Consider the following 25495-nt stretch of genomic DNA (forward strand, 5'->3'; position numbering starts at 1 on the left):
GGCTTGGGGATTCTTCTGGACTCTGCTTCTTCTGGGTACACAAATAACTATAATGGTTAGAAATGCCTCTTATTAGCTCCAGCTGCCCAGGGGATGCATTCAGTCCTATTGTATAGAAATTGGGCCATGCTGATGTATTCCAATGCATTGTACCCGGGGTTGAAAGTAAAGGCTTTACACTCTAGCTGGTCAAACATGGAGTGACTTGTCTACTAACATAGGATGGGTGATACACGCACAGCAATCCAATGCTCCAAAACCTACAGTGACTCCCTGTCCAAAACTAGATTCAGTTCAAAATCCTGGTCTTGATCTTCAAATCTCTGAGTGAGGGAACCCAGATGATCTCAGGCATTTTTCTCTGTGATTTATTACAGCAATTACATTTACAAGGGATGAGGTCAGTAGCAAGGATTACACTTGCTGCAGGAGCAAGAGGCTGACTAATGGCTGTGGAATGCCTTTCCATTAAAAATGGTAATGACCAGGGGTTTGCAACTTTCAGACACAAATGTAAGATTCATCTCTTTGCAATTGCTTTCCATAAAAATAGCCTTAAGACTCTGCATTGCTTCCCTGAACATAACAAATAATGTAATTTAAAACTATTTATGCATACTTTAACTGAACAAAAAAGAATAATGAAGAGTGGAGGATACAGTATTTTAGATGGACTGTTTTATGTAGTTTTGTTAGTGCCTGGATATCATGGTGATGTCAGATAAACTGCTATAGATTTCTACACAGAAGATTACCCAAGCATATTCTTTGCCACAGTGAAATATGAAAAATACAGGGCAGACTTTTAACAAATAAAGAGTCATGTATCACAAATTATAATAATAATCTGGAGACCAAAGGAAATCCAAAGATGAACATCTGTGCCAACCACACTAGAAACATTAAAACTGAAAGTAATTTCTACTTCAGTGTGCATCATACAAAGAAGTATAAGAAACATACTTCCTCAAATTAACAACTATAGTATGACATTTTCCTATTAAAATAGAGAACAAAACCCAAGCATAATTCTGAACAAAAAGAAAGAGATGGCATTTGCTAGAAATAGTATCACAATATGTAGTGAACTTCAACCAGTAAGACCAAATTCCAATGGAGGTATTTAAACTGAGCTCAATTTTGCTATCTGTTACATATGTGCAATACAGGAATTGCACCTGTGTAACAGAGGAAAGAACCAAAAAAAAAAAGGAGTACTTGTGGCACCTTAGAGACTAACCAATTTATTAGAGCATAAGCTTTCGTGAGCTACAGCACAGTCTTCCCATGTAACATTTTCTGCATTTTCAGTTGGATGCAGTGTGCTTCATTTCACTAAATATTCCTTGCAGCTGCTTATAGGCCATCCGGAACAGGGGAGGAGGAGCTACAGACAAATATTTCTTTTCACTGTCTCAAAGACTAGTCTTAACAACTATAGTGAGGTGATTACTGCTCTATATGGGGTATCTTACTGATCACATCCAGACACAAAGTGTGAAATAAAAGCTTTGTCTGACAAGATGTGCAGTGGAAAAGGTAAATCTTCGGTACTTATTGGATTTATCCTCATCAGTCTTGAAATGGTGAGTTCAATTTTGTTCTCAAACATTTTTAAGAATGACATGTCCTTTTAAAAAAAAAACAAAAGCAACCTATTTATCAAATTTTTATTCTTATTTTTTATTATTATGTTTTTGGTAAGAGTTATACAATTACTTTTCCCCAGACTCATAACAGACCCACAGAAAAACTACGCTATTATACTTTTAGAACACAGTGTCTTTCAAAGTCTGTCAGCAATTGCAAACTTTCCCTTCTGGATCAATGGCCAGATTCAGAGAGGATAATGAAATAGTAATGTGAGCTGCATAACTATGTTAAATTCACTAATAACAACCTCGTAGATTTACCTCACTACTGTACATTCATTCAAACCGAACAAATAAGTAAAGCTGCACGTTAGTAAACTGTGTTCACAAAATACAATTTTAAAGAAGTCATTGTTATTACTGCTAAAAGTTAAATGTTTTCCCTTTTCCCAAAATAATTTTTCAGTTTGTGATTCTAATGTTCTATATCTTTCTTTTCAGATTGTTTCAGCTAACACAGGTAAAGACTTAAAAAGGTATTTTTACCAGTTCATTTTTAGGTGGACGCTAAGAGAACAGAGAAATCTCTGATTACTAATCCAAATTGATTTTTAAAGTAATGTTACAAACAAAAGTTTCTTAACGAAAATGAAATCAGACTCAGAAAATGTAAAGAATCATATGTTTCTTTATATGATATAATTACAAAAAACTTGCTTTGAAAAATAGTAACCTATGCTACTATATATTTGCATAAACTTTCTAACATACTTCTTACAATATGACACTATCCTAAGCCTACACGCAATTTGCACTGAACAGTACCTTCTTAGACTATACCCATTGTCTATACAATCTATTCAGTGTGTGCATGCTTTTCTGTGATATTTTGCCCCTCTTAAAATAGCATAATTTTTATTTGAGTTTAAAAATTAAAGATAAATACGCCACACCATTTTCCTTTTCCTTTTCTTCAATCTTGCATTCTTTGTGCACTGCAGTCTGAGTTTTGGCTGAGCAACAAACGCAGGATTGGGCTCTTACAAGTCATCCATTTAGTATATGTTGTGGCAGTACATATTAGTATATATTTCAATATTCTAGAATTCTAACCATTACATATTACCATAAAGTTACTACAGTATTTGGGCAATTACTTCAGCATACCATATTCTTTTCACAGAGATTTTATAAACCACAGGTCTGATTGTGCAAGCTCTTCATGTGTGGAACTCTCATTGATTTCAGAGGGGTTTCCATGCACAGGATTAGTCCCACTATTTGCAAGATTACAAAAGCCATATGTAAATAATAGCAGTATTGCCAACCTCAGATGTTAAAAGATCATGAGGCAGCCCTCTAAAAATAATGAAATTTTAAAAACAACCACCAAATTTTGGCTTCTTTTTATTTGCCCTCTGGTTTTTAAGCCTTAGGATATACTTGGGTCACATTTTCATCCTTTTTTTCTGCAACCATGAGACCTAGAAACTCTTTTTAAAATGAAAGATGAGATTTTTCAAGTATTCAGAAAGTCCCAGTAGCTGGGGCTTGAGTAAAATAGCAATTATCATGAGACTTGCAATATTATCATGAGAGCTGGCGACACTGTACACTACAGTGTTTAATGGGTGATAGAAATGAGCAGAAAAAATTATTTCAGTTATAGTTTAATGCAAAGTTTAATTTTCAAAAGAGATTATTTTGGGTACTCTTCTTGAGGCCCCTTAACGGGGCCTGATTTCCAAAAAAGTGTTTAATACTTGCTCTCTGAAAATCAGGCTACTTAAACATTTTAAAGAGTCTTGTCCAAACAGTTTGCCCAGTAGTGTATTTCAGGTTTCAAAGACTAAAATTTGTTTGGTATTTTTTGTAGGTTTCTCTATATCCATATATAATGTGACATCAAGAAACATATATCTCAGATGGTCCAAGTTTTCAGGAGCCTTTTCCTACAGAATCACAGCAACCCCCATGAACACAGTAGGCCACCCTTTGCTGGCGCACTTCAATGATGTTCCTGTTATAGGCGTTCTTACTTTACTAACTCCCAACACTGTCCACACTGTAAAAGTGGAAGCCATTGATAAGAATGGAATTATCCTGGCAGAAGCACAAACTATGCAGTTAACAGGTTAGTATGGGATGGATTGCTAAGCAAGCTTTCCATTAACTTCAGTAGGGCCAAGATTTCACCCTGTATATTTTATTTGACTTTTAGGGCTGACTCCTACTCATATTGAAGTCCGTGGAAGTTTTCCCACTGACTTCAGTGGAAGCATGATCAGCCCTTTCTCTCTCTCGTGTGTGTGTGCATGCATCCCTTGCATCAGTGCTCACCTAATCACAACTTTCAAAATTAGCTGCCTTGTTTTTAATTGAAGAACACAAAAGTGAGATCATATAAATGTGAAAAATTGACATTTTATTTCCATTTAGAACCTGATTCTGTACTGTTTAAGTCAGTCTTGGGCATTATAGAAGAACCTAGATAGACAGTATTCCCTCTTCTCTGTTCCATAACTGATATTTAGTTTTAGAAAAAATCAGTCATGTGAAATTCCTTTTAAAAATTATTTTAATTGAAAAACTTTAGAAATATCCTTGTTTTCTTTTCAAAAATTTCAAAATTTTCATCTTATTGAGGAAATAACTAAAATTAAATTCATGGTTATAGTCAAGAAAGTTTAGAATATAATCTACCTCTTTTTCACCTCTTGGTTACCTCAGTCATGGGAGAAATAGCATAATGTTTTAATGTTCTGTAATGCAGTTCTGAAATAAATAATATACTGTGGATCCACTCCTGCAAGCCGGTGGACACACAGCTCCCTTTGACTTGAATAAGAGTTCCTTATGTGGAAGGTTTGCAGGATTGGTCCCCGATTAAGGGTGAAATCCTGCAGTCATTTATCAGACAAACTCCCATAGACTTAATTTAAATTTAAATTTGTACAATATTTTAAAAGAAAAATGTAGAAATGTAGAAAATACTGTTTTTTGTAAGTTTTACAAATGGTGGAAAAGGGGACGTGCCTCGCTAATGTGGAATGAAAACATCTTTGGGCCTAATACAGTAGAGATATTGTTGAAGAGTTTATACTTGTGAAAATATTACGCCTGTAATTGCTGCCAAAGGCTCTGAACTCGTGGTTTAGTTGCCTTGAAATTGGTAGTTATGCTCCAAGGTACATGCTTACATTCTGGATACATTTTTATTTTATATTTAGTGCAATTGGATCACTTGCATCCATTTTGTAAGGTTTCCTGCTCTTTTTGGTCTTTTGTAGCCTTACAACATATCAAACCTGCTATATGTGCTTATTCAAGGCCCAAAATCCTGATTACTGAAATTTAGTTGGGAGAGTTATAGCTAGGTATTTTTCTGACTGTAGTACATGACATGTAGTTTTCTGAATGGCTCACAGTAAGGGCTGTTAGAAAAAGGTTCCTTGAGTTGCAGTATTTAACATGTAGTATCTAGGATTCAGTCTTCCCATTTTAGATTGTTCTGTAGAAAGAAAAGCTATTTCCTGTTGATTATAATACGGACACCTTCCAGAACTACAGAGCTGGATGTGGCTACAGAGCAACATGGGAAAGATGCACTTAGATTACTAGTGTGACCATGATCAAAACATTGGTATTGTCATTAGTAACTTCAATAATGATCTAAAATAAATCCAATCTTGCATGTACTGTTAGTACTATTTAAACTGGTTTAAAACCTGCAGTAGTACCACATTTTACACAGGTAAGTCACAGTGCTTGTTGAAAGACTGTAGAAGGGCACAAGTGTCCCCAAAGATGCCGAGTAATTTAGCATCTCCTCTTCCTCAGTTTAGAAGATGATAACTTTAGGGACCTGCAATATTCTGGTGATTGAAGCCATACTGAGCCAAATTTATCCCTGATGCTATTCTAATGAAGTCAATGCATTAAAGATGAATTTAGCCCACTTTTTACAGCTTTTTAAACATGTTATTTTCTGGCAGCTGGTCATTAGGCACATGATGGATTGGATTAGATTAGATTAGATTAAGATAAAGTAGACATAGCTCAGAGTTAGGGAGACCAAAACCCAGCTCCATCACTCAGTAAGATACAGAGAGGAATGACAAATTTGCAGGATAGGGACTACCCAAGTGACTATACAAAACAACCATTCTCCAAAGTCAAAAGACCAACTGAATTGGTTAACGTACCACCATTCCCCTTTAAAGAGCAATCTGAGTACATATATAAATTGCATATCATCAGTGCTAACTATATGCAGTTTTTCATTGCTAACTGAACTGTGGACACTGAACAAACATTTCTTTTATTTCATGGCACAAATAAAACCAATTATATTTGTATTCAATTTAAATTTGCTATTTGATTTAGAGAAGTAAAATTAGAAGTATCAAAGAAATTATATCCCAGTTTTCCTGAGCACCTCCTGCAAAATGCTCAATGCACTTAGCACCTGACAGCAGCAGGTCCTTATATTTGAACATGATTATGGATTTTGAACTTACCATAATTTCATTTTTAGCTCCTGAGATACCTGCTATTGACCAAGCTTATTCAAAACTGAGCAACAGTATCACAGTGGAATGGGCAGCTGTTCCTGGGGCTACCAGTTATTTACTGACTGCACAGGATGGAGAGTCTTTCATTGAAACTATAGTCATAAATTCACCAGGCACAGTGACAGGATTGAAGGCTGCTACATTGTACAAAATCACCATCAGATCTATAAACTCTGGAGGAAGAAGCCTACCTTCGCCTTCAAAGAAGGCAAAGACAGGTAGCTTTTGATTTTATTTAGCAACTGTCATATTACTGAAGTGCATAACATATATGGCTCATGGAATTTTCTAACTATCTTTTAAAATTCTAGTACAGAAAGTAAAAATAGTTCAAGCATTTACTGGTGATGAATTAGTGCAATCTTATATTTTAAATATTGAACGTATCACCATTGCAGTGTTCAAGAATATAATTATAGGTATATAGATGTAGTGGCCTCATGGCCAGTGCATAGGACTGGATTTCTGAATTCAGTTCTCAGCTCTGCTTCTGTACTTAACATCTCTATACTTTCATTTCTCATCTGTATTATGTGAATAATGACATTAAGGCTTAATGTTTTCAAACAGCTTTACCGTCCTTGGGTGGAAGGTGCTATATAAGTGAAAAGTAGACTATGCATGTAGTGGAGATACCCAGCTGATAGATTACTGTGCCATATGATACATTGCATTTATCACTCACATTTGACCAGTTCTCAGAATTTGTCAAGATGAGCAGTATTCAGGCCTGGACCAATGATAAAACCTAATATCCAGTGTCCCATCAAGACTAGAAATGGGAGTTTTATACATCCAGGAAAGAGAGATTCCCAGTCTGCCTGTGGGACGCAGCACTGAGAGACTGGACCTTAAAATCAGGACATTTTTATGAATAGAGAAATTATGCTGGTTAAATTTTATAGATTTCTGAAGTGTGTGAGTTGTAATTTTTCTCTAAGGCCTGGACAGTTGGCCTTGGTATAAAAAAATTATTGGAACCCATTCAGGGTGACCTGCATTACTTACACATGGCATAAGTAACATAGCTGTCCAAACCCATGACAGTAAAACCTTTATATGTTTTTCTTTATATATTGTTTAGTGAGTTAGTGTAAACTTGTGGCTTTACCTTCTAATAGAAGATGTACTCTGACATTCTTAGGGGGTGGAAGGGTTGGGGAAGCAACTGAAAGGAGGGTGTAAGATAATAGGACAAAGTAAGGGAATCTAACTGACCTCACGCACTCCTTTTAGTTGCTTTTCATGCTGTACTTATCCACTTTTCACCCTTTGGTGTGCCAGTCACTTTCACTATGCAAGTCTACTAAATAGTAAATTGGTGAAACTATGCTAACTTTACGATTTTATTCTCTGATCAATTTTTACTACTATTTACATGACCACTGCATTTGGCCCAGAGATGTCAAAAGTTGATTCTGTTTACCCTGTGTTGAATTTGGCTATTCTAACTTTTAGGCAGCATAGCTATTAATGGAAATCCCAATTGTTAATGTATATTTGTAATTAACAGTCTTGGCTGCTCCGGTCCTGTCTGTAAGTTCTCCAAGTTACGACTCCATAGTGGTGAGCTGGGGAGCTGTATATATGGCAGTTGGATTCTCTGTGTCCATCATGAGATCAGATGGTTTAGGCAGTATGATGAAAGAGAACACCACCCATACTTCCTTGGTATTTACCAGTCTAGATCCAGGAACACTCTATACCATCAAGGCACATGCCTGGAATGTTAATGGGATACCTGGAGATGATTTCACGTACAACCAAATAACAAGTAAGAACTGTTTTCTCTTCTGAAACCAAAGTTAGTGTAAAATTATAAGTTAAAATAATATTGATAGCAGTATGTGTGTTTTTGACAAGACACATTGCGGGCATATCCTCAGCTGGTGTAAATTGTCCAACTGGAGCTATGACAATTTATGTCAGTTCTAGGTTCAGGAAAGTTCTAGAGGACATGGGTCAAATTTTATAAACTTTACTTAGGCAGATCTACCATTGACTTCAATTAAAGGTTTGCCTGAGCAAGAACTGAGTGAAGGAATTTAGGATATGTCCATTAATCTTTATATAAATATTGAAATTTCAACAGAAATTTTTGTGTCAGAGCAAAATTAGAGTAATTGTTTAAAATATTCTGTGTAACTGTAATAGGCCCCAGCCATCTTCTTACACCTATGTCACAAAAGTTACATTTGGATATAATGTTTCCCAAAATTTGATGATGTTCGGATTCAGGGGTCTGGTTGAGGATCATCTCTACGCCAGATACTAAGTGTATTTACAGTTGTTTCTAACTAATGTAGGTCCTCATGCACCATCAGATGTTCAAGTTGCTTTTGATAGTGGAACTTTGAGGGCCACTGTTTCTTGGATACCGACAGAGGGAACTTTAAATTACAGTGTGACAGCCAGCAGTGGAGCCTCCGAACTGAACTGTAGCACATCTTCCACTTCCTGCACTTTGTCTTCACTCCAGTGTGGTTCTGAATACTCTGTTTATGTCATAGCAAATAATGGTGCTGGATCCAGTAAACCTACAGATGCAGTGAGTTTAAAAACTGGTACGTGAACTATAGTGACCCTTGTATGGCCCATAATATTGTTTCTCTTTTGCCATAAAATGAAAGAAGAAAGCAAAAGTTGCCCAAATTTTAGCTTAATATTAAATAGTTCTAGGGGAATTTGCTATACTAATCATTAAAATATTTCAGAACAGTTAAATACTGTCAATGCCTGGCCCTCACATGGTATTACACTCACACCTTATTTTAAAAGATTCCATTATTATGTATATAAACTGCCTCATCATGGTTGTCCATTGCAGCATTCTTTTAAGTGCTGATGTTTCCATAAAGCAGTGCACTGAAAAACTGTTTCGCTGCTGCATTTTACTTTATGGACAAATATTTTTTAAAGAAATTGAGCTATATTTTGCTCTCAGTGACACCAATATACATCTGAAGTAGCTCAACTGAAGTCAAGTAACATTGAGAAGAATCTGGTCCATTGTGTTCATATAAACATATTATTTTTATATCTAACTTTTTAATTATTATATATTTGAAAGTTTGGGGAAATCAGCATTGGGCCAATTTTATCTTTACGGGTAATACAAATTGTGCCTGTCTTCATCAGCCCGGCTTCTCGCATGCTTTGGGGATTTCTCTCCCAGAGGAGGGCAGGCAGTGTTTTACCACCATTGTCCCCTAGGGATTATTCCAGGGAAGGTCAATTTAAATTTCCTTATGGGTTTATTAGTAGAGGTGCATCCCCTGGCTGCTCTGGCCATGTCCCATTCTTAGGCACTGCCATCCTCTTTTGGGGGTTGGTTTCATGTCCCTCAGTGAAGGGGATATTGTAGGCACCTTCACCATTTCCTCCTCCTGCAGAATTTCCACTTCCAAGGCCATATGCCAGGATCTGTGCCATTGAAAACTATGCAGACCCTGGGTGAACTTGGACCATCATTTATGGGGAGGTAGGAGGACCCTTGTGACTTCTACTGGGGCTTCTGTTGCTCCTGTTAAATATTGAGATATTGTGTTTCTTTTATAAGAAAATTAATCCCTATGTTGAAATAAAGCCTCTGTTTCCGTGGCTATCATGTTATTATGGCACTTAACAGTGTGTATTCTGAAACTTTTGTTGTACTTCATGCATGAAGCGTCACATTTACCCTCTGAATCCTGTGCTAACTTCTTTATTCTTTGAATTAATTTGAGAATGGCATATTTAGTTGGCAGATATAACAGGCCTGATTTTTCTCTCACACCAGTGAGAATCAGAAGCAACTCCAGTGAAGTCAATAGAGTTACACCAGTCTAAAACTGGTCGAAGTAAGAGGAGTATAGGCCCAATATAAGTAGATGGTGTGCAAGCTTCCCCATACTGAGTGAGAAAAGATAATCTGGTGATTAAAGCACAGAACTATGAGTCAGCAGACCTGTATTCCGTCCCTGTTTCTGCCCCAGAGTGACTCTGCAACTTGGAAAAATAATTTAACCTATTTGTGCCTGCCACCTTACCAAAACTTACTGCACAGGAGTGTTTGTAAGACTTAATGTGAGCGTATTAGAAAAGTGGACTGAAATTCTTAAAAAATATGCTGTATAAATGCTAAATATTATGAAGTTCTGACCCATACCCAGTTCTGACCTCCAGTGCTCCTGTTATTTTTGTCCTGGGTTACTCTTAAATCAAAGACCACATTTTCCTGTTTGTGCAATGCCGACCACAATGGAGTCAGGGTGCTGAGTGGGTCTTTGGGTGCTACCTCAAATACAGAGGATGATGATTAATAATGGTAATACAAAATTGGTAGGTGACAAGATTGACAAGTCTCCATTTCCAGCTAGAGTGATGCCAATACACTGAATTACATACAAATGTTTAGCATATCTGGCATGTAAATACCTTGCAACGTCGGCTACAAAAGTGCCATATGAATACCTGTTCTCACTTTCAGGTGACATTGTAAATATGAAGCAGGCAGCAGTATCTCCCGTAAATGTAAACAAACTTATTTGTCTTAGTGATTGGCAGAATAAGATGTAGGACTGTGTGGACCTGTAGGCTCTAAAGTTTTACACTGTTTTGTTTTTGAGTGCAGTTATGTAACCAAAAAAAATCTGCATTTGTAAGTTACACTTTCATGATAAAGAGATTTCACTTCAGTACTTGTATGAGGTGAATTGAAAAATACTCTTTTGTTTATCGTTTTTACAGTGATAAACAGTGATATATTTGTAATAAAATATAATATAAAAGTGAGCACTGTGCACTTTGTATTCTGTGTTGTAATTGAAATCAATATTGAAAATGTAGAAAAATATCTAAAAATATTTAATAAATTTCAATTAGTATTCTATTGTTATAAGTGCAATTAATCACGATTAATTTTTTTGAGTTAATCGTGTGAGTTAACTGCAATTAATTGACAGCCCTATAAATTATACACACTTTTAGTCTTTTCACACACATATTTTATGTTGTGAACAAGCACCATGTTAAAATAATCACATACATGTCATCCCAGTATCCTTACAAATCCAGATAAGTTGCTCTTTTCTTAACTGGACATGTGTCAACTATTCAAGCTAAACATATCAAACAAATTCTATATATCTTTCATTGATGTTTGTGTAGTAAAAATGTTGCTTAAATAAAATCTTGTGAATACAGTTGTAACCTATTCTCTCCCCCCCCCGCCCCATTTTTGTTTTAAATCTGGTTTCCCAGTCCCTTGTGCACCAGGAAGTATAACAATAGAAGAGGACAACCCTGGTAAATTGTCAGTCTCGTGGTCTAATGTAGATCTTGGAGATTATTATGTGGTTTTTGTGAAAAGCGATGATGGCTTGGAAGTGCACTGCAACACATCCCGTACCCAATGCCACTTCCAATCAGATTGTGGTTTCACTTACTTCATTAGTGTCTTCGCATATAACAAGGCAGGACAGAGTCCTTTAGGGGATGTACTCAATTATACTACTGGTAAGTAGCACTATGTTTATGCAAACATATTTGGTGATTCCCCTAGTAGTATTAACAATAGAGCTAGTTGGAAAATGTTTTTTTTTCCTGTAGAAAATATCAATTTTTGGTGAGGAATTGAAAGGTGAACATTTTTGGCTGCTACCCCAAATTTTGGGCAGAAAACTTTCAGTTTAAAACAGAGCATTTAGATTTTGAAGTGCTGCCGTGATGTTCCATGGGAGTTGTCATGCAAGTGACACATGCTCCTATTTTCCTGTATGGATTGGGCTCCCTGGGTGGACTACATCTCCCATAATATACCACATTCTCCTCTTCCTGATTTACTTCAGTACATCTTCAAAGTCCCTGGCCATGATGTGTCATGGGAGATATAGGGTGGCTGTGGAACTTGGCCTATAGATGCAAATATTTTGGTGTTCAGTTTTTCAACAGAAAGTCAAAATTTTCTACAGAAGCAGATACTTGTCACCAAAAAAATTAGTCAAAAACCCAATTTTCCATTGAAAAAGAAAGTTTTTGATGAAAAATTTTGACCAGCCCTAATTAACGATTATCAGTGCTTTAGTAAATATTTTTTTAAAGGAAAAGGGTTAAACTTTAAATTGTATTCAATGTTTATTTGAATAGCCAGTTTATCAGTCAAGTATGCCACCAGTTTATAAATTACAAGGGTTGATCATTCAGTCATTCTAAAACATGTTCAAAATATGGGGAAGGATGGTGTTATGGATGCACAGGACTAGGAGTCAGTATATCTGAATTCTAGTCCTGGCTTTGCCATAGCTTTGCTGTGTAATCTTTGGTAAGTCCCTAACCTTCCCTGTGCCTGTTTCACAATGTATAAAATGGGGAAATATCTGATTATGAGGCTTAGTTTGGTGATTCATAAATGTCTGAGAACCTAAAATGGAAGGTGCAACATAAGTATACAGTATTATTTCAGATTAATGGATTATTACTGAATGCTATTGTAGGGACGCTAAAGAGATGTAAGAATACACTTTGACGATAAAAATTCTGCAATAGAATTCTTTGTCCAGATAAGATGAGGGACACGGCACTTTTATCCAAAACTTAATCTATCAAAAAATGAAGGACTTCAATGTGGGGAACATAATTCATTTTTAAATTTTTGATAATGGAGGTTTCATATAAGAGGTGTTTGTGTAAACAAGTCACTACCCTGTTTAATATGTAGTATTTTTTAGTTCATGAGCGCTGTTGACATTTCCCTCTCTGTTTTGGCTTTTTCAGCACCTTGTTGCCCCAGTGACTTTTACCCAGTGTTTGTGTCCAGTGATACAGTTGAGATTGTCTGGTCTCCTGTCCGTGGTGCTGAAATGTATGAAACAAAAGCTGTTGATGGAGTTGGTGTAGTATTGTGTAATGACACTGCCACAATTTGCATCCTGTCTGCATTGCAATGTAACACCCAATATAACATCACTGTGTATTCTTACAGTGAAATCAGGGGCAGCAATACATCATGTGTATCTAAATATGTGGCAACAGGTATATGGCTATTTTTCTCACTTCTCTTAACACACAGAATAATTAGCTGTTTGCATTGTTGTAATTAGTTAAATAATTAGTTAGCAGTTGTAAAGTGCTTTGAAGGTGGAAAACATAATGTGAGTGCTAAGAAAAGTTATTATAATTCATAGTTGCAAATGAAAAGAAAATTTGTCAAGATTTGTCCTAAATCCATAACCAGGCACCTCAATAAGTGGTCAGATTGGAAGCTGCTATGTAATCAGCACTTCTGAAAATGAGATTTATGATTCCAGTATGTATATTTGTATGCAAAACCTTAACATGTCAGTTTTTCAAGAGTTTGCCTGTAAAACTCATTTAAAGTCTGTATGTTCATAAACTGTTCCAAATTAGTCAAAGATTATTGACTAGGATATCACTGTCAGAATGAGTTTGTCAAATATCTACAATAATTTGCAGCTATTGACACAGCTATACAATATAAAATGGAAGTTATGTGCTGATAACAACACATCTCAAATCTCCTCTGTCTAAAATATTTCAGCTCCATGCAGTCCTGAAATAAAAAGCGTCTCACAGGATGATCTTTCCATAATTAGTGTACACTGGCAGGCCAATAATGATGAAACTATATACACTGTTACTGCTAGAGGAGAGGCTGGATTGTGGCGTTGCACAAGTTCCGGAAATTCCTGTAGCATAACTGATCTTCCCTGTGGATCAGTTTTCTCAGTTAGTGCTGTGGCAATTACAACAGCAGGACAGAGCTTACCTAGTTACAGTGTCCCTTTAGAGACAGGTACGTAGCAATTAATATGTAATTGAAAATATAACCTTTTTCAAATTATATATATATATATAAATACTGTGGTAAATGTGTGTGTCTTTATGTTCATGTTTTTTTTTCCCCCACAATGTATCTACATGTATTACTCTTTCCTGTTGGATGAAATGGCATCTGCGCGCGCGCATGTGTGTGTGAGAAAGAGAGATCATGTTACTCTTTAGTAGCTACATCCTGCTAAACCCAAATCCAGGCACTTATGTTTCCTGGGTCATTGCTAATTAAGCTATAATGGCATAATCTTTTTATGCAATACATGGCTTCCTTTTTAGCACTTTGATCCTTAATGTGGCTGAGAAAATCACTGATATTCTGATGATGCATTGTAGACATTTTTTTTAATAACAAGATCACATAATAATCCTGCGGTAATAACTATCTCACACAATGGGTGAAGAAGGAATAAATCATTTATCTTATGCTGTTATTATATATATATTAGATGTTAGCTATTGTAGAATGCTGAAGTTAAATATCTGACTATTTTGGTAACATTAGCTAAAAAGTACTTAGTTTTCCTTTTTTAAAAATTGCTACTAAGATTATTTTTCTTCCTCAGTGCGAGATGGGTTAGGCACTTAAGTTAATGAAAAGACTCCCCCAGACTTCAACAAGAACTGGATCAAGCCTTAAGATCAGTAAAAATGTGGTTGACAAAACTGGCAGTTTTTGAATAGATTTTAAATAAACTATTTCTAAAACAAAATCATCGACAAAAATATCTGCATAGAACCTCAGTGGACACAATAAAGTTGATCTCCCTTTCTTTGTTTCCTTTTAAGCTCCTTGTTGCCCTAATGATCTGACAGTAACTCAAGTGATGCAGTCTATAACAAATATCAGCTGGTCGGTTGGGGCTGGTGCAAAGACATACATAACAATACTGGAATCACCAAAAGGACCGGCCAAGTGCCACACACTTCAAAACCACTGTCTCCTGGGATGCATTACATGTGGCACCACCTATACAGTGTCTCTGAAAGTGATTAGTGAAACTGGTTTGGCCTCAGACTGCACATATCAAGACTATTCTTCCAGTATGTAAATGATAAATGGAATTGAAAAGAAAAAAAATCAGAGTATAGTAGGCAGATGATTTATTTTCATATCAAGGTTATGTGTGAGATTAAAGAAATTGCTAAAACCCTTGCAGTTCCATTTTAAATAGTTAAATATACATAGGATGAAATTCATGCAAGGCCCTCTGTATCACAGAAACTTCATGGTAGGGCTGCTGTGTGTTTGAGGCAGACTGACTGTGCAAGGGCACTTTTGCACCCTTTGTGCACTATGGAAGGGGGCCGTACACCAGACCCAGCCAGGCCAATATCTACTTGAAGTTTGGAGATGGGAGAGAACATAAGAATGGCCATACTGGGTCAGACCAAAGGCTCATCTAGTCCAGTATCTGGGCTTCCGACAGTGGCCAGTTCCAGGTGCCCCAGAGGGAATGAACAGAACAGGTAATCAAGTGTTCCATTCCCTGTCACTCATTCCAAGCTTCTGCCAAACAGAGGCTAGGGACACAGAGAGGCCAGAGGTTCTACAATTGTGTGGATCCAGTAGCCCTAACATTCCCCATAGTGGGTGTGGGGCAATAGTGACCAGTATTCTAATGTATGATACTAAACAGTGTCTGCAGAGGGGCTGTATTCCAGCACCACAGCCAGTTTGGGAGTTTGGAGGGCAACTTTCATTCCTTTATTCCCCACCATTGCCTCGTACAATTTCCCTGACTTTGTGTGGGATGATGAACCTTTGTAGGTCGACTTTAGGTATCAGGTGTGAAACCTGTTACAAAAATTTATAATTTCCTTTCAAGAACAAGCATAATCTGCAGTTTAGACTTAATCTTGTTTATTTTCTTTATTAGGTGCTTGCTGTCCTTCTGGGGTGAAATTATATAGACTGCGCAATAATGGTATCCGAATATACTGGCGAGCTTCTGCAGGGTTGATAAAGTATAGTACAGATCTATATGGATCAAAAGGCAATTTCACCTGTACCCCTACTTCAGGTTTGAGTTATTGTGATGTCACCGAGATACCTTGTGGGGATGTCTATACAGTGGTAGTTTCTCCAGTTCCTGAGAAAGGATCAAAGCTTACATTTTGCCCTAAAAAAATATATTCAGGTAAAACTCAATTATAGTCCTTTCAACTATGTATATTTTGTTAAATGCATATCAGTGTAATTTATAGACTATATAGGGCCAAATTCTGGCTCGTAGTTGGGTATAGTCATATTCCAGAATAAGAGGAAACAAAGATACAGCACGGAGCAGAAGTTTTCTATCCCAGTGCTGGCTCACCACATAACCCACAAAAAGACTACCGCTACAGTCTGGGTCAAGGCCTAGAAAATAGGACATTTTCTGCTTATGTACTTGGCAGTAAAATGACACACCCCAATTCACATGGATTTCTCTGGATTCTGCCATGAATAATCTATATTGGAACAAAGGGCTGTGGGTGTTGAGTCTGGATACTAATGGTTAGTATGTAGATGGAAAGGAATGACAATAAAATGCACAGCAAGGCTGCTTTTTGCAGCATGATTTACTCTTTTGGGGCTTCAGTTTTAGTTGTTGGGTACCAAACTGATTAATTTAAAAGCAGACTAAGAAAAAAAGCAAATGTAATTCTTCATATGTACTGGTTTTCAAATACCCTAATGCTCTTTTTTTAATTAAAAAAAAATCAGAAGCAATACTGATGAGCCACCCTTATAAAAACAAACTGTCTCTACAATCTTCCTGTAAAAGTGATGCTTCATATTAGCAGAATTACCTTGGAAGCACTGAACAAAAAGCCAAACAGTGATTTATTTTTTCATGGTAGACATTCAAATCCATGATGACATTTTTAATCATACTAAACTTTAATGAAATTGCCTTGTTGTATAATATGGCCCTTACTATACAAATTGCTAATGTTTTTCAGCTTATAATTATACACTTAACTTTCATGCCCCTTCTTTGTATTTCATTCTAGTGACCTGCTCTGGAAGTTCTGTTGGAATGGGTATGAGAATGCTGTCAGCATTTCACCTCTCATGAAAATGGTGGTTCTAGTGAGATATGTTTCTCTTAGAATGAAAAGTACTTTACTTTAAAATAACATTTTCTGGCAGGAGGACTCCCTTAATTCTATCAAAGATAAAACATTTACTCCCAACATAATATGTATTACAACGTCTGTAAGTTACATTGTATGAAACATATATACCATGGCCTAGATAGATCCTCAGCTAGAGCTAAGAAGCACACAGTATGACTCAGGAGGGAGTGTGCAAAGATGGATTTGGTCCCCTCATGTTGGGGCTGCTCTGTGCCAATCCAGTCCTCCAGTGTAAGTTAGAACAGCCAGAAGGCTGCTGTTAAGTACAATGCCTGCCAAAGGCCCCAAAGGACTCTTATAACAGCCAGGGGTTGCTGAGGTCCAGGGGAATCCTAGCCATGTCCATTTTCTCCTGGCCACAGCCCCTACTACAGTTGTAAGAGGGAGGTTGGCAAAGCAGCTGTATGTCAGCTCTAGAAAACCAGAGGATTCCTGAATATGGTATTCACCCTGTGCAAAAAATGACTTAAACCAGTGAGAGAATCTGGCCTTACACATATGTCCAAGTGAGATCCATGAAATTAACTGGAGACATAACAGCACAGACACGTCATACATTTATCTTGTATCTGTTTGTCCAGTGCCCAATAAAATGCAAATTTTTAACGAGTAAAAACTATTGGAACATCTTACCTGAGGTTGTGGTATTCTCTCACTTAAAGTCTTTAAATCAAGACTGGATGTCTAACTTTTCAAAATTCTGAGGCATTTCAACCAGCCACGAACAAAAAAAAAACATGTCAGGGAAATATTTCATAGTTGTTCCCCAAATGTGCAATTCACACCTCCAAATTATACTTCTCTGAGGCCCAGGAGAGGCAAGATTCAGCTTTGAGCTACTAACAGCATTTTCTAAATGCCACAGCTGTGAAGTTTGTGCCCTCACAGCCTTAAGAGGAAGAAACAAGAGCTCTATATCATTAAGGAGATTTTCTCCTTTCTAATCAGAACCAGCACTTACCTCTGCCCTTCCAGGGTTAGAGACATTACGCTTTAAAGTTGTGTCACCTTTATATACAGAAAAGTTATTTTACCCCACTTTTGGAGATGGCTTCCTTTGAGCCTTGCAGAGTTGGATTCTTGGCAGCTAGCTTTACAGGCATAGGGTTACCAAAAAATGGTCCTAATTTTGTAAAACTCACAAACATTCCCAAAATATTTTTTTTTTCCAACATATGTGGCACATACAGAACTCGTGATTGGTGTGGTGTGGTATAAAGGTTTTACTGGTGTTTAGTTGAGGATGGTGCCCATCTGTGGCTTCACCCCTCTTGTGTATTGGGACCATTCCAAACTCATTCAGATAAAGCCTTGTTAACACAGCACAAAATCATGTATTTTTAAACTAAAAATAGACTTAAGTGGGACTCTAATCACCGCCTACACAGATAAATAGCTATCTCTATATATTTTGAAAAATTAGATTATGAGTGTTTTACAGATATTACCTATATTTTGGCCTGCAGCCATACCACATCAGGCTGTTATCTCACTAGTTCTTACAAGCCAAGCAGTGTGAGGCCTAGTCAGCACTTCGATGGAAGACCTTGAAAAACAGAGTGCTACTGGAGGGGTGTAAGGAACATTATACCCTCTGAATCTGTAATGTCCCAGTGGCCCAGCATGGTGCTACGAGACTTTTATACTCTTGCATGAGACCTAAACCTGAGGTCTGAACCACTCAGTCAGCAAAGAGCCCATGGAACTTTTTGAAAGTGTATGTTCCATCTTTTAGAGCCTGGCCAAGTTAAAATTAATTAAATTTAGCTATATTGTTCCACTGATTTTTGAAGCACCACTTACTTTCCGCTAACAAATTGGTGACATTGTATGGTCCATTCTAAGTTTTTTGTGTGGTTTCAAATGAATACAATCTTTCCATTCAATTTCCTGACTGAAACTGCTGGGGACACCTGCATAAGCAACTTATTCAAATAAACATTTCTTGTGTGTGTTTGTCATTTTTTTTCTCACTTGAATTTATCTAACCCTCTGAATTTTTGTTGTAGTGATCTATAGAGGAAAGAGAAGTCCAGAATAACATTTTTCTGGATGGAATCATTGGTTCAGACAAGCAGGTAAGAAAGAGTTTGTTATACTTGAATGACAACTGTAATTGGGATGTACTAAATGAATTAAAATGTTTAACATTTATGAATCCTTAGGACCCTAGAGATAATGCAGTTTAATAAGCATGAGTGAATTTAACATCCTGAGGACCAGTATACTCATTAGAGATACCTTCTATTGTGTCCAACCACAGATCTAATGAGGTCTGTTCTCCTGCCCTGCATAATTCTACTCTTATCCCCACTTCAATGAGAGCCATTCTCTACCTCATTAGCCCTTTCTTAATATCATGCTGCTTTCACATTGAGAGCCCCATAACTCCAAGCCGGTGAGGAGACTTGGGATCACACACTCACCTGCTTACTGCCTCTGCTGAATTGAATCAGGAAGCCGCACCTCCCAAGTACCTCTGCTTTGTATCACTCCATGCTGCATTTGGTCTGAAGGCAATGGAGTCACTGTAGGTAGCAGTCTTGACTAGTCCTGCTTGCCAGTGGCCACAAACCCTCCCTGCTTCCCATACAACTCCCCTTGGCAGCCCTAGAACAGCTAGATGTGGATCTGAACCATACCCCCAACCTGTGAGCAGCCCCAACCTTTGACATCTCCTCCTGGACACACATTCATTAGAAATGTGCACAGAACTATCTGGGGCCATAAGTCTCCCTATAATACAGTCAATAATAGGAGCTGTGCGAGGGTGCTAAGTGTGGGTTGCTAATGTTAAGTAGTAGGTCTATGTGCAATATCAGCAGTTGTTCTGGAAATAGTTTGTCAGTGAACTGCTGTAAAAATAAAAAAAGCAGTATTAAAATTCTTGAACTATTTGGATTTAAATACTTGGCAGCAGTTTAGTCCCACAAAATAGAGTTTAACCATCACCTCTCAAAAAGGTTCAAGGCCTAATGTTAAAATGTTTGATGATTGACCCAATTAAAACGAAAATAGAAGGCCAGATCCCCTTAGCAATCTCTTCTTTGAGCAGAGGTGACTGTTCAGCTTGTGGAGCTGGGAGGTGAGCAGGCATGCCATCTCCATACCATAGTTTCCCCCCCAACCTTGCTGTAATCCTATGGCAAGGACCAGGCTTGGCAGCCTGAGAAGGAGTAGTGGCTGTTATCCATACCACGCATTGCCTCATTGGAGAGCACACAAATAATGCTGAGCCTTGCTCTCCTAATTCATGGTTATGAATGAAGTGATCTCATCTTAGAGGTAACTTGGGGGCAATAGCCTGGAAAGTGATGGAGCAACAATTCCTGCAGGTTCCAGGTAGCCATGGAGGGCTAGGAATACAAGCAGCCATTGTGGATAGCCTTAGCCTCTTTGGATCCCTCAAGATCTATATAGCTTTTGGACTAACAGGGTTAGGAAGCCATCCCTCCACATTCCTAGATAAGGATGCTGTGGAAGCTTTGTGAATGAGAACTTGGAATTTCCTTTTCTCTCTGGAGGCTTTATGGAGAAACCTTGGAGCTTTATTTTATTTATAAAATAACCATTCCTATGTAATGTGGAAACTCCAGCAGGTCACCATTATTTTAGTTCTTAACAACTGGAAAAATGAAACTGACTAGAAACAAGAGTGAAACTGGTAGTGTATATAGTTTCACGGGACAACTTAAGTGACATTTAAAAAGTAAACACCCACATAATGGGGGAAGAGAGTGCATTATAGGCATTCTTTCAGGTTTAATAAACCTAGCTGTAAGTAACAGGTACAGTATTTAGTGGGGAGGAATAGAGGGAGAGAACCATCACTTCTCAGAAAAACAGAGCACATGTTCTGACTTCAGAAAAGCTGATGCACAACCAGTAACAAAATAGGACTTTCTTTAAACTAATTTATGTAGCTGGAAAGCAGACCATACATTTCTTTAAGTTTGTCTTCACAGAATACAGCTATGCAACTCCATCGGGCACATGAATCATCACTTCAGGTCACTTACACAAAGCAATCAGATGGAACGTTCTGACACTTCATAACACCAGTACTACAATATTGTCTCTTAATAAAAAGGATTTTTGTTCACTGTTAAATACAAGTTTCCCTCTTTAGGAATTTTTTTTTAAATAAATGAATTGCACTACTTACTAAGAAACAGCTAGTTTTTATTTCCAATTTAGGGTTTGAAAAGGTATGAGAATGTAGAAATTAGCGTTGTTCTGTTTGCAGCTCCCCCCAAACAGGTTTTAATGCAGTAGGTTTCTCTTTATAGTCATAACAGCATTTTCAAACATGGGTCCCTAAACTTAGTCATGTACATAGGTGGTCTTGAGCCTGCTTTTCAGGTCCTAAGCAATCAATTTCTAATGAGGTCAGGGCCAAACATGGGCTGTAGCTTTTATCTGGCATACAAACAACTAATTGTAAACTAATTGGTACACTAATTGTAAGTGAATAACTTTATGGTGGTCCTTGATAAAAATCAAATTAATTACATTGAATCAGAACAACCAGCTGCATAAGATTTGCATATCTTAATTACATATCAGCCCTCATTAAACTCAAGCATACTTAATAAAAGACTGTTTAAGAGAAAATGAGCTAACTTTAATTAAATATGTAGGTTTCGAATAGCTACAAACAGCAACATAATTGCACCCAGTTGTATAAACTTACTCTTTAAGAAATGAAGGTTATTTACCTGTAAGCAGAGTTTTTCAAGATTGAATATATGTAGAGTCTTACTCCCCACTCATGTCAACTCCTAATTAAATCAGACTTGAGGCAGCTGGGGCACAATGCTTCCTTTTATAGCCTTGCCTTCAGAACTTTCAGGAATACCAAAGGGGGGAGAGGGCAAGCACTCAGGTACTACTGTTAAAAGGTTCCACCATCAAGACACCCTATGACTGGAAATATGCAGATTCCATTTCTAACAACTACTGTACATAACCATTGGGTTTGGGGTTTTTTCACCCGGTGCATACACTATGGATTCCTCATCTACTGTGTCCCTTTCTATCTGTTGCTTCTATCTATTATAGAAGGGCAGTATATATATCTGCAAAACCTCTTGCTAGAGTAGGCCCCAATACTGAAAGATTACCCGAGCCCCACTGAAGTCAGTGGGGTTCTGTGCAACTCATTTTTTTAAAATCTAGGCCTTTCAAGACAAAATTGGCAGGGCTCACCAAACCATTAACCTAGATTTGGGGGAGGGAGGAAGAGGGATGTTTAAAGAAGCCAGGCATTTGAACGTGTCTGCCAAATCTTCCACGAATAGAGTACAGAAGTACAGACAGTGGGACAAATCCTGCTCACTTAGCACTATTCACATGAATAAGTTAAACAACAGTTGGCTCCTTGTTGCTCCACATTACTTGCACTTTGTGGTTCTTTATGCTGTATAAACATACAAGGTTTTTCTTCTTGCCTTTTTACAGCAGAAATTTAGTTGAGTCTAGAAGACTTTTTGATAATGGGACAACCAGTACAGGATTAGGGCATCATAAATACACAGAAAATGAAACCCGATGGGAGCGATCTTTATTCAAGCCACTTAAAACCAGTTGCCTTTAACAGCAATTTAAAATACACTTGAGGAAAAAAAGAAAGAAAAAAGATTTGTTAAGGTTTCAAACCCTCACGCACCCTAAATGTTGAGTAAGCTCCCACTACATGCTTCTGAGATGTCCCAAGAAGTCCTCCAGTGAAAACAAAGAATTTATATTCCAGCTATTTACCAAGCCAGCTGAAATACAACAAACAAAAGTAGTGGGAGTTAACACTGGCTATGTCCCTTCCACACATGGCAGGACAACCCAGGCTTAGCTAATGTGGCCAATGGAAACACAGTTCCTTGAGAAGTCATGGTGCCAGTAAGGTGGCACAAAGAGATGTCTGTATATGGCTATATAAGAACTGGGTATTAATGTGGGCTTGTAATTTTGATTCCCTTAGGTTCAGCTGGGTTTGGAGAACCTGCATTTTCCAAAACCATTCCCCTTTTAAGTGAGGTATTAATCAGAAGCAGTGTCATATTTGTTTTACAGAATTGTATTGCCCTTGTTCCTTTTCTCTCCCACAGGTTTTACCAGGGAAGGGTATGATACTGCATAAAAGACGGCAGGATTTATCTGTAGTATGTTTATCTGTTCTAGGTTTGGCAAGGGTTCAACTTCTATACCTTTCCCCAATTTACATTAACCATTGTACTAGGAGGCATTTCATCTACTCGAAGAACTGCCTGAAATTTACTACTTGCCACACAAACGTAAGAAATTACTGCATTAAGGGATTTAACTCTAGGCATTTAGACCACACTAATCACTGAATTTTTAACTGAAAAATACTATGCTTATTGTATACAGCACTGTACTGATATTCTGAGGAGAAAATTCCCATCATTACTGGACACCAATCACTAGACTAGACAGTTAAACAGCAACCTCAGACGTAGAAGAGAATTCTTACCAATTTTCTTCAGCCAGAGGGATGCCAACTGAAAAACAGGGTTCTGAGCACATGGGAATCAAGTCATGAAAACAGAAAGCTTCTCAGACATCACTTTCTCTTTCACTTCCATCCTCCCAGATACACACTTTTTGCATTAATAAAGTAAAAGTTCTATGGTATGGCATGCCAGGTCAAGATTCTGAATCTAAGTGTAATGCTTGTTCTCATATGCTCAGCAACCAAAAGGGCAGCTGAGAGCTATTGCCCAACTATAGTCTTCTTGCATTTGCTGGTGGTCTGCAGAGGAGACTCAGAGGGCGACAGCTCTTAAGTATCATTAAGACTACTAAAATACACTTAACATTTTTTTCCATGCAAGAAAACTTTAGTTGGCACAAGATGATTATGATCACATGTGGAAGGGGAGATTATCTGTAAGAATCTCTATTAAAATGTGAATCCAAAATCTGAGAAATGAAAGAACGCGTGAGGCTGCACTTTTAGAAGTTTGGGTATATTTGCATGTTCGCTTGAAAGCAAAAGTTGAGGATTTTATTCACATTTACATGGAAGATTGTTACTGCTGATGGTTACAAAGGATATAGTATTTCTCTGGCAATGAATCAGCATGCAGTATTGTTAAGTTACAAAGCAGCATAGGTTTTCACCTCTGAAAACTTAAGCCACTATTTACTTCTGGCTACAGCCAAACCATCCACAAAACTTTTATCCACCATATAAAGTATCCAGTTCACTATGATTGAGATAATCTACACAGAAGAATCACAGGACTATAACATTAGGAGCAAGGCAGCAGTGGCTGAGTTGTGGAAGAGGCACCATAGACCTACCTGCTCCTTGATCACCCAGTTTTTCACTAAACTGTGTAACCCTGCAACTCTCAGTCTCCTTATTTTCGAACTTCATCCACTTGTTGTTTTCATTCATTACATCATATCTCCAGACAGACTGTAAGCTCCACAGGGCAGGACATTTACTTATTTGTCAGAAGTACCCACCATAATATGTCTGTATTACTGAATGAAATTTGAAGAGTCACATTATTTAACCAAATATTAACAACAGAAATCTGGTCTCAATCAGCACAGGCAAGGAGGAAAATAAATGGAAAGATGTGTTAACAGACTTATCTACTAAGCCCCATATCCAATTCACTAAGAGAAGTAAAACTTTTTGCAAAGAACCAGGCAACTACTGAGATCAGTAAAAATGAGGAGTAACAGTCAATCATTTAAAACCAAGTATCTGAACTACCTTCTACATTTGTGTTGCTAACCCCTCCCACCCCATAAAGCAAACAGAAACTAAAGTAATCAAAATTGCAAATAAATGCTGATCATACATTAATTTTCTGATAGAACACATTTGGGGCTTATTGTTTGTTTGTTTTTAAAGCAAGAGGAAAAGATAGAGGGCAACAGCAGTTTCTCCCCAAACTCCAATTTCAAGCTCAATTACCTATCGGTTTAAAAAAATCACGTAAGGGAGTAGCACCTCAATACTAGAAAGTGTTTCTCTGCTGCTGGGGGGAACACCAGGAAGAACAACAATACATTTAGAATTAAAGGTGACCAGAAGAAAAAAAAAATTGAGCTTGAGCTACCTTTGCTTCTTTAATACAGAAACAAGCTGATTTTTTTCCTCCAAAATATTTTCTTTTTGCCTTAGTAATTCAGGCACTCGCTATTTATTCTGCAAGATCAGGGACAACTAGAAAGTTGTTTTACTACAGTAAATTAATTTAACTAGATTTATTGACATATACTATGAAAGAAAGAACAGGAGAAGGAAAGTGACTGCATTAAACACTTGTTTAAACTTAATACCTAGAAGTGCTACATCATACAAAAGCAAAGGGAGGGGAGGGGACGACACAAACC

At 37.4% G+C, this 25495-nt stretch overlaps 1 protein-coding gene across 2 annotated transcripts; it reads left to right on the plus strand.

Annotated features, from left to right (window-relative positions):
- The first annotated feature begins 1066 nt into the window (after positions 1 to 1066).
- FNDC7 (fibronectin type III domain containing 7) lies at positions 1067 to 25306 on the plus strand. Of its 2 annotated transcripts, none has more exons than XM_084636078.1 (14): positions 1067 to 1586; positions 2094 to 2112; positions 3469 to 3726; positions 6130 to 6384; positions 7680 to 7940; positions 8473 to 8730; positions 11408 to 11662; positions 12920 to 13177; positions 13704 to 13958; positions 14786 to 15040; positions 15877 to 16137; positions 16997 to 17026; positions 19132 to 19200; positions 21088 to 25306. In XM_084636078.1, the coding sequence occupies exons 1-13, from the start codon at positions 1524 to 1526 to the stop codon at positions 19161 to 19163; spliced, it is 2460 nt and encodes an 819-aa protein (XP_084492204.1). In that variant the 5' UTR covers positions 1067 to 1523; the 3' UTR covers positions 19164 to 19200; positions 21088 to 25306. The 2 variants fall into 2 exon arrangements, with proteins under 2 accessions (XP_084492204.1, XP_084492205.1); XM_084636079.1 differs by having other exon boundaries at positions 23300 to 25306.
- The last annotated feature ends 189 nt before the right edge of the window (positions 25307 to 25495 follow it).

This window comes from Lepidochelys olivacea (assembly GCF_965140295.1).
Source record: "Lepidochelys olivacea isolate rLepOli2 genome assembly, chromosome: 8".
In the NCBI taxonomy this organism is placed as follows: domain Eukaryota; kingdom Metazoa; phylum Chordata; order Testudines; family Cheloniidae; genus Lepidochelys; species Lepidochelys olivacea.

Coding starts and splice junctions, on each gene's coding strand:
- FNDC7 (XM_084636078.1), top strand. CDS start 1,524: ATGTGCAGTGGAAAAGGTAAATCTTCGGTACTTATTGGATTTATCCTC. Junction 3,727..6,129: donor ACAAACTATGCAGTTAACAG/GTTAGTATGGGA, acceptor TTTCATTTTTAG/CTCCTGAGATACCTGCTATT. Junction 6,385..7,679: donor TTCAAAGAAGGCAAAGACAG/GTAGCTTTTGAT, acceptor TGTAATTAACAG/TCTTGGCTGCTCCGGTCCTG.